Source organism: Lonchura striata, chromosome 10, assembly GCF_046129695.1.
Source record: "Lonchura striata isolate bLonStr1 chromosome 10, bLonStr1.mat, whole genome shotgun sequence".
Taxonomy (NCBI): domain Eukaryota; kingdom Metazoa; phylum Chordata; class Aves; order Passeriformes; family Estrildidae; genus Lonchura; species Lonchura striata.
This window is the reverse complement of record NC_134612.1, coordinates 18643889-18657878: the sequence shown is the minus strand read 5'-3', so window position 1 is coordinate 18657878 and position 13990 is coordinate 18643889. Positions and strand designations below refer to the sequence as shown.

General features: G+C 42.8%; 1 protein-coding gene across 5 annotated transcripts in view; it reads left to right on the top strand.

Annotated features, from left to right (window-relative positions):
* The window catches only part of ABCC5 (ATP binding cassette subfamily C member 5), a 44985-nt gene extending 33145 nt beyond the window's left edge, over positions 1–11840 (top strand). For 2 of the 5 annotated variants that reach the window (XM_077785708.1, XM_021544204.3), the window contains exons 19-30: positions 25–171; positions 406–535; positions 1076–1229; positions 1341–1469; positions 1820–2006; positions 2932–3021; positions 5256–5445; positions 6148–6307; positions 6731–6809; positions 7402–7515; positions 8559–8723; positions 9408–10929. In XM_077785708.1, coding sequence (XP_077641834.1) covers positions 25–171; positions 406–535; positions 1076–1229; positions 1341–1469; positions 1820–2006; positions 2932–3021; positions 5256–5445; positions 6148–6307; positions 6731–6809; positions 7402–7515; positions 8559–8723; positions 9408–9509 — 1647 coding nt within the window. In that variant the 3' untranslated portion in view covers positions 9510–10929. Of the gene's footprint in view, positions 1–24; positions 172–405; positions 536–1075; positions 1230–1340; positions 1470–1819; positions 2007–2931; positions 3022–5255; positions 5446–6147; positions 6308–6730; positions 6810–7401; positions 7516–8558; positions 8724–9407; positions 10930–11620 lie in introns of those variants that run through there. The other 3 variants (XM_077785709.1, XM_021544184.3, XM_021544195.3) reach the window with 3 other exon arrangements.
* Positions 11841–13990: the final 2150 nt, after the last annotated feature.

Genomic DNA, 13990 nt, shown 5'->3' with positions numbered 1-13990 from the left:
TCTGAAACCTTGAATTTTCTGCAGAACACCACTGTGACTTTGGGAAATGAGACTGTCATAAGCAACAGTATGAAAGATAACCCTCACATGCATTACTATGCTGGCATCTATGCACTGTCTATGGCAGTTATGTTGATCCTGAAAGCTGTTCGTGGTGTGGTCTTTGTAAAGGTATGTGCCAGTGCTGGTGTTTGCTTCCCTCTCCTCCTACTTCTGCAAATTGCTGTCACTGGTTCTTTTGGTCATCTCCCAAGAGGCTTTTGAACCAGAGTCAGTCATGGACTGTAATGTTTCCATAGCCAGCTCTGAGGCTGCCTCTTATGGAGAGAGGAATGGAATAGAATATTTGGGTGGCAGGAAGGCAAGCACTGCTTTATAACCCTGTAATGTTTTCTGCATTGTCAGGGAACTCTCAGAGCATCCTCAAGGCTCCATGACGAGCTCTTCCGACGGATTCTGCGTAGCCCCATGAAGTTCTTTGACACTACACCCACTGGGAGGATCCTCAACAGGTTTTCCAAAGACATGGATGAAGGTATCTCTCACTGTGTGCCCTGTAAATCCCACATTCAGGCTTCCCAGTTAAGTCCTGAATACTCTGCAGTCTGTTGCTGTTGGGGTGATTGTACCCTGTGTCTGTTGCCAAATATGCACTTGCACATAAACAAAGCAGGAATTGGGATATACCTGGGATATGATTCTAGAAGGAACCTGGTAGCTCAGGTCTGAGCATCCACTTGTAAAGAAGGAAATGTGCTACTCTTGTACCTCCAGGCTGCACATGGGCTCTCAGCAGTTACCACAGGAGCAACTTAAAACATAGAGTGAAGCTGATGTGCAGCAGAGGTGGTAATTAGGTCAGAGTTACATCAGTGAAATTTCTGCAAATGGGAACAATTAGACTGCCAGTAACTCGGAAAATAAAAACATCCCAATGAAAATATACATTTTTAATTTGAATAAACTAAGATATTCCTGTGTTTGTTACTAAGGTACAGCTGGACTGAGTTGATTTCTATGGGTTGTTCTAGTTTTCTGTACTCAGGATCTTCCTCTTTTCCTTCCATTTCCCCAGTTGACGTTCGTTTGCCCTTTCAAGCGGAAATGTTCATCCAGAATGTCATCCTTGTGTTCTTCTGTGTGGGGGTGATTTCTGGGGTTTTCCCCTGGTTCCTGGTGGCAGTGGGGCCCCTCATTGTCCTGTTCACAGTTCTGCATGTTGTGTCTAGGTAAGTGCATCAGCTGCTTTGGCTGAAAAGGTACTTTCACCTTCCAAGTACAAGATAGTGGTTGGCACATGGTGGTTCTGCATGAAACTCAAAACACTTCTTTCCTTCCAGAGTCTTTATTCGAGAGCTCAAGCGTCTGGACAACATCACACAGTCTCCATTCTTGTCTCACATTACATCTAGCATCCAGGGTCTCTCCACAATCCATGCCTACCACAAAGGACAGGAATTTCTGCACAGGTCAGTCTAGATATCCATCTGGGAATGGTGGAATACAAAGCTGAATACAACAGCTTCTAGCATTCAAAAGAATTTGTCACTGGGGTCTGATGGATCATTGGTTCTATGACTCAGAGTTACTTTTCTAGTGAAAAAAAACTGGGAGAACAGAAAGATGGGTGAGGGAAAATTGGGAAGAGCAATAGTGAGGAAAGTTTGCAAACCCTGCCATCATGTCTTGGTTTGAAACTTGGTCAGTGACGAGTCTTCCCACCCTAAATCCTGATAATGGAAAAGGAGTTTAAGTACATCTGATACTTGTAGAACATCAGGCTCATGGAGTCTACTAACCTTTGCTGTGTTTGTTTCAGGTACCAGGAGCTGCTGGATGACAACCAGGCCCCATTTTACCTGTTCAGCTGTGCGATGCGCTGGCTGGCCGTGCGCCTGGACATCATCAGCATCGCTCTGATCACAACCACTGGCCTCATGATTGTCCTGATGCATGGCCAGATCCCTCCTGCCTATGCTGGGCTGGCCATCTCCTATGCTGTGCAGGTGAGTGTGATGCATACTGAAATACTTAATTTCTCCTTTAATGTAGATATTGCTAATGAGCAAACAACGTCCAGCGCTGGTTCATAGGAGCTGTAGGGCTCTGAGCACTCGTGTTGGAGCTGCTGTTTGGCCTCTTCTGCCTCCCTGTGGCACAGAGGGGGAATTAAAGAGCTTAGATGCCTCATACTTAAAGCTATTGCTCTTGGGAAAAGTTTCTAAGCTTCTGGTTTCTCAAGGGATGCATAAATTATATATTGTGATTTTAAAATGAACTATTTAATTAACTTGTCTTGAACACTTTAGTTATATGGTGCCTGATGTCAAGAATATCAAATATCATGGCATTATTTAGGTTGGAAAACAGCAAAAGGTCATTGAGTCCAACTATTATGTCAGCAATGCCAAATCCACCACTAAACCATGTTCTCATGCGCCACATCTACACAACTTTTAAATACCTCCAGGGATGGTGACTCCACCACTCCCTTGGGCAGTTTGAGTTCTTGGCAACTCTTTTAGTGAAGAAATATTCCTACCATGCAATCTAAATCTCCTCTGGCATGATTTGAAGTTGTTTTCTCTTGTTCTATTGCTTGTTAAGTGGGAGAAGAGAGCCAACCTCACCTGACTACACCTTCCTTTAGGGAGTTGTAGAAAGTGATAAGATCCCCTTAGCCTCCTCTTCTCCAGGTTGAGGCCCCCTACCTCCCTCAGGTGCTCCTCACAGGACTCCAGACCCTTCCCCAGCTCTGTTGCCCTTCTCTGGACATTTTCCAGCACCTCAATATCTGTGTAGCAGTGAGGGGCCAAAACTGAACCCAAAACCTCACCAGTCCCAAGTACAGTCACTGCCCTGATCTTGCTGGCCACATTCGTCTCTTAATAGCAAGACACTGCTCTAAAAATTTTTCTTTCACCTCTTCAGTTAACAGGGTTATTCCAGTTTACAGTCAGACTGGCTTCAGAGACAGAAGCTCGTTTCACCTCAGTGGAGAGGATTGACCACTATATCAAGGTAGGACTGCATTCAACTGCCTGTTGTGAAAGTTTATGTTGTTTGTTATGTTGCTGACCTCAGCCATAGTCTGCCCTAGTACAGAATGGATGTTCCTGGTCTTGGAAAGGCACTAAAGCCTGTGCTGTAACACTGCAGAGTGAGTTTGTTTTGTGAAGCACATGTATCAGCACTGGGAGGCTGAATGGCCCCAGAACTGATAGGTAACTAAACTAGAGGCATTACTGGGTTTACATAAGCTATTGGAAGTTTGCTGACACTCACAGTAAAGAGTGGAGTGTGTGAAAAGGGGTAACTTGGGGATTCAAAACATTATTTTAAAGGCAAAGGATGATCCTTTGTCATCCTTCATTCCAAACCTAATGGAATTCCTTCATTTAAGCACAGATAACTGTTACTTTATCTACAAGTAATTCTACTTCAGCCTAATAAGCCTACTTTTCCACAGCTGTCTTATGTAATATATTTATGTATGCTTGAAAAGTCAAGGGAATGCTCTTACTAGAAACATGAGAAATGTGCTCAGCTGAACATGATAAATGTGCCAGGCTAAATGCTTAGCAAGCTGCTCTGAATATCTGTAACCCTTTCTTTGTAACTGGGATTTGCATGTGCAGAACTGGGCATAGGTCAATGGGGAATGCATAGCCAGGAGATTGCCTCCTACTGGGTCTGGTGTGTGAGGTGAAAGACTTTTCCATTTAATGTTTCCCGTGAACTGCAGAGGGAGATTTGTTTATTTGGTACATCTATTTAACACATTTAGTAGGGCTATTTAGTAGTTGATATTTGTAGCTTTTTTAAAGTGTGTGGATTTAATCCACAGGTTAAAAAAACAGAATTTAAAAAGCCCCAAACCTGTCCACTCCCCCACTTAAATAAATCCTCTGGAGACATCTAAGTAGAAAATTTCTGCATATGGAAGACTTGGTGACTGCACTACTTGGCAACTATGCCAAATATTGTATCTCTCACTGGGCTGAGATGGATTTATTAGTCAGGCCCCTAGTGGCAAAACCTACAGTTGTAAGGTTTTGTTTGGGGTTTAGAAAAGTTATGTCTCATTCTATATTCCTATCAAGCAACGCTGTCTGTGATTAAAAAAAAGATTGATCTTGAGACACCCATTTATGAAACTGTAAAACTAGTTAGAAGCTGAAGTGAAGGGTGGGTGGCCAGTGAAACACCATTCAGGTCCTGGGTCTTACCAGGGCCCAGGCTTGCCTTTTTTTCAGTGGGGGCTCAAGGCTGCTGTTTTGAGCACCAAGCTCAAAGAATGGGAGCATCATCATAGCAGATGGCTATTTTTTCTCTCAAACCCCTGGTGTACAATTAATCTGCCTCTAACTAGATGTTGCAGATGTCCACAGCTGACATCCCTGTGGGACCTCTCAATGGTCAGTGTAGGAAATGGGTGTCTCCAGAGGGCAGTTTATTACCTCTTCAAGTGTTTATATTAGAATGAGAAAAATCACACTCCAGAAATGCTGTTTTATAGCATTTGTAGAGATCTCTCTTTGTAGAGACTATGAAGGAGTTGTCATGGCCTGGTTCAGTTACATGAGGTGAATCCCATGACAGGATTGCTGCCATTCTTTGAGGGTGTTTGTGCCAAATATGGGAAAGTGACCTTGACTTAACTCTAAACATGCTATTAAGCCTTGTGTTTGGTTTTCAGAGGTTCTGCTTTTCTGTTTAATCTGTGAACTGCTCAATAAGGGGCAGAGTGAAATAGCAAAAGTGAGCAGGCTGGAAGGGAATGATGGGGTAGGACAGGGGAGCATGAGGAGGGGAAGGAAGAGGGTGGCATTTAATGTGTTACTCGGACATTCTCTTCTGTGTTAAAATCAACAGTGGTGACCCTGGCATGGCATAGCAAATGAGGCATAGAAATGCACCAGATTTTACATCCATTCTTTGGAGTGCCATGAAACTCAATAGGATTGTGCTGATAAATAATAGGCCTAAAATACATTTTGAATTCCACTGATGAAAACCACTCTTGTATAGAAGGACTGATGTCATTACTGAGTCAGGGAATTAACAGTGTGGTCAGTGTAATACAGCAAATTTCTGGACCACTGGGCCCACATCCAGCCAAACAGCTCATCATGAAACTGCCATAAACGATCTGGGCTGAGTCTGCAGGGAAGAACTGCTGAAAGCTGCAGCTGATAATTTTCCTGTGGTGCTTTGTTTACTGGAAACTGAACTTTCTGTATTTTTGTTAAAAGACTCTTTCCCTGGAAGCTCCTGCTCGAATTAAGAACAAAGCTCCTCCTCTGGACTGGCCACAGGAAGGGGAAGTTGTTTTTGAAAATGCAGAGATGCGGTACCGAGAGAACCTCCCTCTAGTACTTAAAAAAGTGTCCTTTACTATCAAACCGAAGGAAAAGATTGGCATTGTGGGGAGGACAGGCTCAGGTAAGGAAAAACACTAAGCAGAGTTAAATTATTACTTTTACAGAACAAATTGGGGCAGTCATATTGGTTCTCCTGTGTGTGAGTAAGTTGGTTCCACAGGTGGTGTTGAACTCTTGTCAGTGGAGGTTTCCATTCATGTCTTGTACATAACCAAGATCCTTGTAAAAAAATAGTGAAGACAAGTTTCCATTTAAAGCACAGGGATATCCTACTATGCTTGAGTCAGTATGTTTATCGTGTTTAACTCCCCAAACCACTGATCAGCACAGATTGGTGCCTACAATGTGCTCATTGCAGCTTGTCTGCTCCTCTTGAAAGATTCCGTACTGTTGCTGCAGTCAGGTTTGGCTCTGAGCTGTCTCAGAGTCCTGTAATGTGAGGAATCCAAACCCCTGTTTGTGAGATGACTTACATCAATCTCAGAATGAGTTTTTAAATTTATATTTCTGTATTGGGTTTTCATGGCAGGGTTGGGGCAGCACTCCAGGCATGGCTTCTTTGAGGAGAGATTAGGAGCTGCTCCCACAATTGCTCAGAAGTTTAAATGCTGAGCCTCAGAACTTACCAGAGCATTGTTTGCCAGCACTTCCTGGTATTTTCAAACTTTTCTTAGATGTGGACAGCTTTTAGAATGCTTTCTCATCTGAAAACCGTTATGATTCTGTAGAAACACCAGTCATGTTTTTCCTGTCTCATTTTTAGGGAAGTCTTCCCTTGGAATGGCACTCTTTCGTCTTGTTGAACTGTCTGGAGGCTGCATTAAAATTGATGGAGTGAAAATAAATGACATTGGCTTGGCAGATCTTCGAAGCAAGCTCTCCATAATCCCTCAGGAACCTGTGCTGTTCAGTGGCACTGTGAGGTTAGTGAGGCTGTAAGAAGGCAAAAAGGGACTGAGCTGTCTTCCTGCTTATAGCTGAAATGCAATAGGTGTCTGGTGAGGTGGTAGCTCTCCAGCATCCTAGCTTCTGTTCTGGTTTTGAATCAAAAAAAACACAGATGAATGATTTTAGCTGGCCCAGTGCAGCAGTGGGTGTGATCATCCTGTACGGAAGTCTTGCTTTCCTTTATATGTGGTTGAAGTTTTAGTGTCTTTGTCTTCCATCTCTACTCTTGTTTTTTGGCTCTTCTGACCTCAGTGTGCTGAGAACATCTGATTTCCCTGGCAAGGAAACTGTTAGTGGAAGGCCAGATGGGAATCACCTGTATGGATGAATTAGCACACTGCTGTTTTGCCATTCATTGCTGAGTTAAAATTCTGCTTGTTTTCTGCTTCCCCTTCCAGATCAAACTTGGATCCTTTCAATCAGTACAGTGAGGAACAAATCTGGGCTGCTTTGGAAAGGACTCACATGAAGGAGTGTGTAAGTATTGTGTCCTGGGAGATGGATGTTTCCTTGACTTCCAGAGCAACATAATCTGTTAGTAGCTACTTTAGAGGTCTTTATCTAAGCTTTCTCTTTACACTTTCCCACTTGTTCTCTATGCTTTATTTGACCAATTTTTTTTTCTTTTTTCCCCTGATTTTATCAGACTGCTGTTTTTGGTTTTGTAGGGACATGCCATATTCTGTGGTTTTTTTAGTACCTAGAATAGCAGGGTGTTGCTTTGTCGCAGGGGTTCTTAGGGTGTTAAAACATGGAATTCAATATTTTTTAGTATATGTGCCTGAGGTGTATATTCTACATTTCCATTTGTGACTGTACATGTCACATGTGTAAATTTATACTGAATTTAAAACCTGCCCTTTGCAAAGCCCTCTGCAGTAAGCCTTGCTGCCATAACATTTCCAGTGCTTTTTCATGTAAGTCCAGGTGGCAGGTATGGCTGCAGGAATTCCTGCAGGGACTAGGTTCACTCTCTTCTCCTGACAACAAAGATTGTCAGGAGATCTGTTTGTGTTTATATGATTTTGTGCAGTGCTCTTAAGATTTTTGCCTCCTCTTTCCCACATAGGTTGCACAGCTGCCTATGAAACTTGATTCAGAAGTGATGGAAAATGGGGAGAACTTTTCTGTTGGAGAGAGACAGTTGCTCTGTATAGCTAGAGCTCTGCTGCGTCGTTGCAAGGTGAGCACAACAGGGAGAGAAATAGCTAGAGATAACAGAATTACAGGATTGAGCAAGCCTTTTTTTGGTGTGCTGGATTCTTTTTGTGTGTCAGAGGAATCACACAAATGACTATTGCAACTCAGAGGTGCAAGATTAAAACAAACAGGAAGGTACCTGTAGCCAGCTCCTGTAATGTCCTGCCATTGGAAAGGCATTGCTTGTAAGTGCTAACAATAGTGTGTCAGACAATCATTTCTTCAGTGTCCTGTTACTGGGGAGAATCAGATTCTTCCCTTCTTTACACCTTTTTGTGAGTATAAGCCAAGTGTTTTTCTTCTATATAGTACTCCACTAAAATGTGGTCTTCAAGTGGAACTTGGGACCATGCTATGCCAGCCAAGTGCAAGATTTTGCAGGAATGGAAAACAATAAGTACAGTGAGAAAGGACTTTTGGATTGAGATTGATCAGGATTCTGGTTTTAACAACCTTTTTTTTTGGAAATGTGACATATCATAATATTTTAAAGTTCACTCTACATCTGTTTTTAAAGTCAGACTACTCAGCAGAAGTTACTGCTGTCTCTGCAGTACCTGCACAAAGCACGTCCGGTTCAGCTTTGACAAGAAATCAGTCCAAATCAGTTTATGTCTGAGGAGAAGAGACTCTTTACCCAGCTTAATAAAGCTATTAAGTCTAGTCAGTATTCACTCATTCCAGGAGGAATGTCACCACCAGGGATGTGTCAAATAAATTTACTGGTAAAAATTGTGTTTGAGATTCATCTGTGGAATATAAAATTTAAAGTAGTGGGGACTTGAGGACATGTAGTTCTAGGATGTGACAATAAAATGTGTCATCCCTAGGCTTTGTTGAAGGCAATTACATAGAGGTAGCTGAAAGGGTGCTTGTAAAACCTGTGTTTGTGCCCACAACTCTGTAAGGATTGCCAGTTGTGACAACACTTGGTTGTGGCCATTCTGTCCACTCTATATGTATTTTTATATTCAGGGAGGGAAGGTGTGACCATGGGTAACAGACAAGATTCTGTGCTGCTTTCAGATACTGATCCTGGATGAAGCAACAGCTGCTATGGACACAGAGACAGACTTACTGATCCAGGAAACCATCAGAGAGGCGTTTGCAGACTGCACGATGTTAACAATTGCTCATCGCCTGCACACGGTCCTGGGCTGTGATCGGATCATGGTGCTAACACAGGGACAGGTGAGCAGAGAGCTGTCTGCCTCTGGTCTGGTGGTGCCATGTGTGCAGACTGAACTGAGGAAACAGCTGCACTGCAGCATAGAAAATCCTCTGTTCATTCATATCCTTGGTGATAATAGTCCAGTAGAATCAGTTGCTGCCTGTGACAAGGTCAAAGATGGCAATTTTTTTTTCACACCAAGAAAGTACCATAGAATAAAAAATCTCAAAAATCTTTTTGAGGCTTCCTTTGCAGTTTAATTCTGAGATGGGTGATAACATAAACATCTCTGCTGGGGCTCAGTGGCTGTTTTCCATTACTTTCATAAAGCCCCATGCCATCAAGCGTGCCTATGGCAGATACTTCTATCTATTTTTCAGGCTTCCATTTGGAAGCCATAAACAGTTAAATGCAAGAATACTGGGCAAGGCTCTTAAAGGTAGAGAAGACAAAAGCCCATAGCCTCTACCTCTGCCAGAACCATCAGAGGTGGTTTCCTGTTGGGCTAGTTCCAGTTTTTGAGCCAGTTTGAAGCATTCCAGGTTACACTATCCTTAAATGCAGGTACTTTCACACCTGGTGTCTCACCTAAAGATCAGTGCTGTGTTCTCTATTCTTTACTATCACATCACAAGTCCAAGGGGTGGAGGTCAATTCTCTGCTGAATTTTACTGACATACTTTACCTGCCTTGTTTGGTTGCAGGTAGTGGAATTCGACACCCCGACTGCCCTTCTGGCCAACGAGAACTCACGCTTCTATGCTATGTTTGCTGCTGCGGAGAACAAGGTTGCTGTCAAGGGCTGAAATTCAGGGCAAAGTCACTTTAATTTTGGAGAGCTATGCTCCCTGCCTGTGGCAGGCCAGCTCTTCCTCCTCCTCGCAGATTATTGTCTTTTCATCTTTTAATTTTTAGCACAATGTGTCAAGCCAGAGAATTTTTAAAACCATGTCAGAAGATTTCATGTTTTTATTATTGTATTTATTCCATACTACTAATTTTTTGTTATTAAATGCACTCTACAAATGGCTCAGGGAGCCATAGTTATAAATGTATCAGAGGCCTATAATGAAGCTTTATACATGTAGCTATATCTATACATAATTCTGTATATAGCCTATATTTACAGTGGAAATGTAAGCTGTTTATTTTATATTAAAATAAGCACTGTATTAATAACAGTGCATATTCTTTTCTATCATTTTTGTACAGTTTATGGTACCAGAGATCTGGCTTTATCGGACTGTATAAGACAATGTTTTGACTTTTACAGTTCGTCTTTTCCTAGTGCCAGATTTTCTGCGTGTCTGAGTGGAAGTGAAGCTTTGCAATAGTGTCCTTTATTGTCACATCTTTGTCTAGCGCAGCAGAGAAGAGCTCTGTGGTGTAACTATTGCATTGTAATTTATCAAAGCTGTTTGGGGCATTGCTGATGTTCACCACTGCAGCGGCTGCTGCTTCCCGTGATGCTTTTCCAAAGCAGGGTTTTTAGTGATCTGAATGGAGAACCACTCCTGGGTCACATTAAGGCCTTGTATTTTCTCAGTGTCCTGACACAGTATTTCTTACTGTATCAGCAGAGTTTAATTTAATGCAAGCAAGCCCAAGCTCTTCCTGCTTCGCTGATCTAGCACAACCAAAATCTTACTGTTTGTGGAATGATCTGTAACAAATTAATCATAAGGTTCGAATTGTACCCTGTATGCTGGCAGGAAGGCCTTTTAAGAGTTGCTTCAGCTAACTGACTCTTTATCTTGAAGCTGCTAACACTCCTCAGAGGTTTAGGTTGGCTTTCAATGGCATGGGTAACACTAACTCTGTTCTGCTCACTTAAACTAAGATTAATCAACATTGATATTTCCTGTTTCTTTCTTGCACACTTGTTAAGGAAGCAGTCCTCGACCCCACATCTTCTGGAACCTTAAAGGGGTTCCTGTTGATCAGGATGTAACACTGGTGTAGGACATGGTTTTCTTACTGTAAATGACCTACCTCAGGTTACTGGGTCCTGCGTAGTGCATTGCCATGATCACTGTACACCATCCCTGTTTTTTGGGACCTGTGGCCCGGGGGACACAGTCGTTCCTGTGATAGCCGTGACTTATTGAATGGTCAGCGTTGCATGTCTTTGTCAACTTGGACATTTTGTAGCCTTAGCATGTTTGCAAAATGTCTCATTGAGGCAGAAATCTGAAAAGTAAATAAAACTATTTTGGGTTTTGTAAATTTTATTGGTGTAAGTGGTTTGTTTCAGGCACATAAAGAACTTTTGCACCTTTGCAGTCCTTGGGACCAGGTTTGCAGGCTTTTAGGTTTTTTTTCTTCTTATCATGCATCATGGTCTGATCTTTCTTCATTCAGAGAAAAGGTGTTTCTTTAAAAGTGTGGTGGGTGATTTTTGTGCCCTCCAGCATTGGGGGTAGCTTGCAATACATGTATGTTGAGTAGTACAGGGAGTAATAATTTATAGTGCAAGTATTCAAGCTAAGTAGAAGGGCTGAGGTTAGGTGGAAGACCACTTTAGGCTCAGATTTTCCATTTTCTTTACCTGAAAGCACTACTGTTTATAGAATGACATGACTACAGAGTCACAGAAGCATTTTTACCTACCAGTACCACAGGCAAATTGTGGCATTAAGAGTTTGCACTGTAGCTTGAAGTAGCACATAAAGTGTTGTTGTGATTGTTCTTAACTCTTGTCCAAAGCAAGAATTAACTAGCACAGACCTTGCCCTGCTCAGAGGCCTGGAGTTTACCCCATGGACTTCAATATTTCCCTTGAAGGAAATGGTCTAATGTACCTGGTTCTGCATGCTGCTGGGGTCAGTGTGTGGCTTCACTTTGCAGCTAAGGCTGAGCTAATGGCAGTCTAGGCAAAAGGGGAGCCATCCTGATCTTATCCTCCTTCTTCTTCCAGGCTGGGACTTCCTCTTCCCTTCCCGATGCCAGCAGTGGCTCTTGTGTGGTCCAGTTCAGAAAGCTAACTTGCAGAAAGCAGGAATGCTGTACAAAGGAGGAGACAGGAAGGCACCACACACAGGAAGGGAGGTGAAGTGGGGGCTGTTCTTTCCAGTAGGTGCTGGCTGTAACAGCAGCATGGGTGAGAGACCTGCTCAGTGTTCACTGCCCCACATTGCTGCTTGCCAGTTAGACTCTCCTAAAGTGCTGAATCCTTGCTGCAGCTTTGGTCAGCTGAAACAGCTCAGCAAGTTGTCAAACAAGGGTTTGTGATAGAGCAGGGGTTAACTCAACCATTTTGTTAAATCTTGGCTGCAGCACTGTTACTTTGGAATTAAAGACAGAGACTGAGAAGGAAGTGTTCTTTCTGTTGTGATCACTTCTGTGCTCCATTTGGCACTTTTCTCACAGGTGTACTGAAGCAACGCTGCTCACAGGGGGAGCTGTAATTTTTGAACTGACTGACTTTCATCCTGAACCACAGGAGCAAGCTGAGGCCTGGCCAAGGGCCCTGTCACTGAAGTAGAAGGAAGAAACATTAATATTTACAAATGGGATAGAAGAATCTGGATCATTGAAGCATTATGAGAGAGGTTGATGATGATTGGAATGTTCAGGAGTTGGATTTTGCTTTAGAATTTATAGTATGATATCCAGAGAAGATGTAATCCTATGAGGAATAGAATAAGAACCTGGGATTGGGACAGAGACTTTCTTTAAAGAGATCCTACCCAAAATAGCATGGAGATAACACATGCTTCTGTTCTGGCTTAGTATCAGCTGGCAACTAGGCCCTACACAGTCCTGTGGGATGGGGGAGAGAATTGAAAGAGTGAAAGCTAGAAAACTTGAGAGTTGAGATCAAGACAGTTTAATAGGGAAAGCAGAAGCCACAAAAGCAAAGCAAAACAAGGTGTTCATTCCCCACTTCCCATGGGCAGCTATTGCCACTAAAAGCAGGGCTCCATTGTGTGTAATAGTGACTTGGGAAAACAAGCACCATCATTTTGAATTTCTCCTTTTCCTCCAGCTTTTTTAATGCCATATGGTCTTGAATATCTCTGTGGTCAGTGGGTCAGCTGTCCCTGCTGTATCCACTCCCATTTCCTTGAGCATCATCAGCCTCCTTGCTGGTCATATGGGGAACAGAAGTGCCCTTGGTTCTGTGCAAGCCTTGCACAGCAACAGCGCTACAACATCTCTGAATTATCAACTCTGTTTTTAGCACCAACCCCAAACACAGCCTGATACCAGCTACTGTGAAGAAAATTTAGCCCAAAATCAGCACATCTTACAGCAAAGGCTGTGGCCCAAGGCCAGCAGGTGTGCAAAATGAGAGAGATTTGCCTAGGATAACTGGTTACTGTATTGTTCTCTGTAATTTTCATTACATCAGTTTTGCTTATTCTGTCCAAATGCTGTGAGTGCAGCTGATCCTGATTCATTATCAAAAGCTTAGAGCCTTTAAAGAGAATATGCTCTTCCTCATCTTATCTGTCTGATGAGTGGACACACTGCACTTGCTTGGAACTTCAACCAAAGCACAGGTAGGATTCTTCTGAAATTACTGTGGAGTTAACATGCAGTTAGATTGGTGTAATCAGGCCCTAAAGTTGTCCTGGCTGGAACACCTGAGGACATTTCACCCTTATCTGTGGTGAAGGTCGTGCAGCATCAGATCTGGAGGCTGCTGGGGCTGTGCTTTGCCCATCACCTGTAGATGAAAGCCACGTCAAACAGGCTTGGTGCATCACTGGAAACAAATTGGAGGGAGCCTAGTTTTTTTCAAAAGGCAACTGGTAAGAGTGAGAGAAGGTGTCAGAAAGATAAAAGCAGGACATTTGATTTATTAAAGGAGGACCTGGACAGCAAAAATGGCAGGATGAAATGTTTTTCCTAGTTACAAGAGGATTTATTGTAAAGGCAAAATTTCTTTTTGAAGGTGCTTGAAAAGCACACTGAGAAAGTGCAGGGTGCTGTATACAGCAACCAAAGAGCCTGAGTGCTATCTTGTTATTTTTTACTGCAATTGCAGCTTATGTTTTACTATATATAAGTGATTACACAAAAGTTTTCTTTAGCTTCAGGTTGGTGTAGAGTGATATTGTGATTTGCTTAACCCTTGGTTGAGCCAGTAACTGCAGCCACAATGTGCTGAGGCCACAGTTTGTGTGATGATACAGTGGAAACTGAGCTGGAATTTGGTGCAGATGCTGCAGTTGTTAGTGTAAGGCTTGGGAGGCTTTCAGAATGTACCACTATGGATTCATTAAACCCACAACCATGTGAGAAATGTTCCTGTCTTGTCCAAAATATGTGCCTTGGAGCC